The 1870-nt window shown below is 45.9% G+C and overlaps 1 protein-coding gene across 1 annotated transcript; it reads left to right on the top strand.

The window, feature by feature from the left end:
* The first annotated feature begins 518 nt into the window (after positions 1-518).
* Positions 519-1664, top strand: LOC145800398 (uncharacterized). The gene is made up of 2 exons (XM_082890064.1): positions 519-986; positions 1056-1664. Exons 1-2 carry the CDS (start codon positions 519-521, stop codon positions 1662-1664), a joined length of 1077 nt encoding a protein of 358 aa, XP_082746190.1.
* The last annotated feature ends 206 nt before the right edge of the window (positions 1665-1870 follow it).

The following is a 1870-nucleotide window of genomic DNA, read 5'->3' as shown; positions in this document are numbered from 1 at the left end:
TCAATTCATGGCTGGAAGCAGCTCTCCGAAGAGTTCCTAGCCAGGTTCGTCTCTAACACTAAGATTCTGAAAGAGCCGGATACACTGTTCGGCCTTCGAAAGGAGCAGGAAAAAATGCTGCGCAGTTATGCTAGGAGGTACTGGAAAGAGCACAATGACCTGGAGGAAAACGTGTGCAGTGAGCAGATGGCCGTTATGTCTTTCAGCATGGTCTGCACCCGGAAAGTAAGTTGAGACAATCATTTACCAAGCGCCTGGCCACAGCATTAAAATATTTGCGTGCCAGGATTGAGCAGTACGCTCGCCTCGAAGATGATCAGATCCCCATCGAGATAGCATAAGCAGAACAAACAGCTCGGCGCAAGAAGAGAACAGAATGAGGAGAACACCGAGGACTCCCGGTAAATAAGGTAGATAAATCCAAATCTCACAAAGCCGTCGTGACTATATTCAAAGAACCGATCTATAGAATCCTGGAAAAGATCAAGAGAGAGCCCTTCTTTGTTTGGCCGTCGAAAATGTTGGGAGATCCGGCTCGGCACAATCCGAAACTCAGATGCACCTACCATCAAGACAGGAGGCACATGACTCAGAATTGCAGGGCACTGAAGCAGCACTTGGAGGATTTAGTAGCAGCTGGGCACCTCCAGGATTACATTGATCAGGATAAGGAAGGGACTGAACCAGGGAACCCACCACCAGAACCGAATATTGAGCACCCACCTCGGTTGATAATAAATGTGATCCATGGAACAACGACTCAAGAACCTGAGGAGACACTGAAAGAAAAGATTGCTAAGGCTATGCAAATTCAGCAAGTCATGTCCGTAGAGCCTACATCGAAAAAGGTACCCACGGTACCCAAATTCCCCTTATGCACTGTTTCATTTACTAGAAAGGATTTAGAAGGTATACAACACCCACATACTGATGCACTGATTATAACTGTGGGAATTAGGAAATGGTTTGATGTAAAACGAGTCCTGGTAGATTAAGGCAGTGCAAAAGACATATTGTATTATAACTTGTTCAGAAAGTTTGGTCTTTCCGAGCAGCACCTCACCCCAGCGACAGTTCCATTAGTTGGCTTCAATTCACAGCCAGAATTGCTGCTTGGCAGAATAGTGTTACCAGTTATGGCAGGAACAAAAATCCTCCAGATAGAGTTTCTAGTTATTAATACACCATCCCCTTACAACGCCATACTTGGCCGTCCATGGATTCATCAAATAGAGGCGGTCCCTTCAACCTACCACCATCTCATCTGTTTCCCAACGGAACATGGAGTAGAGCAGATTTCAGGGGATCAAGTTGCGTCCAAACATTGCTTCATGGTGGCACTAAAGGCAAAGCAACTCTGCAACAGGGTACAAACAGTGGAAGTGGTCGAACGGCCAGTCTTAGAAGACGTAGGGGGAGCCCCAGAAGAAAAGATAGTAGAGGATTTGGAGAAAGTCCTAGTAAAAGAGGATGATACAGAAAAGTACTTCCTTATCGGTACCTCACTAGGCGCTGATGAGAAACTTCAGCTGCTGGAACTGCTGAGGGAAAATATGGAGGTATTCGCATGGTCAACATATGATACTCCAAGGTTGGACCCAGAATTTTCTTGCCACAAGCTCAACATCAACCCTTCCGCTCGGCCCGTTGTACAAAAAAATTAGAGATCCTCAGTTGAGCACACTGAAGCAATAATTGCCGTAGTCGAAAAACTCCTGGCATCGGGAGCAATCGGAGAAGTTTAGTACCCACAATGGCTGTCCAACACAGTCGTAGTAAAAAAGAAGAATGAAAAATGGAGAGTTTGCGTTGACTTCACTTGCTTAAACAAAGCCTGCCCCAAGGATAGTTTTTCGCTGCCTCGCATCGA

The sequence above is a fragment of the Camellia sinensis genome, chromosome 10 (assembly GCF_055761805.1).
Source record: "Camellia sinensis isolate YWXY chromosome 10, ASM5576180v1, whole genome shotgun sequence".
Classification (NCBI taxonomy): Eukaryota; Viridiplantae; Streptophyta; class Magnoliopsida; order Ericales; family Theaceae; genus Camellia; species Camellia sinensis.
The sequence above is the reverse complement of the archived record's forward strand: the minus strand, read 5'-3'. Positions and strand labels throughout refer to the sequence as shown.

Coding starts and splice junctions, on each gene's coding strand:
- LOC145800398 (XM_082890064.1), top strand. CDS start 519: ATGTTGGGAGATCCGGCTCGGCACAATCCGAAACTCAGATGCACCTAC. Junction 987..1,055: donor TTGATGTAAAACGAGTCCTG/GTAGATTAAGGC, acceptor CTTTCCGAGCAG/CACCTCACCCCAGCGACAGT.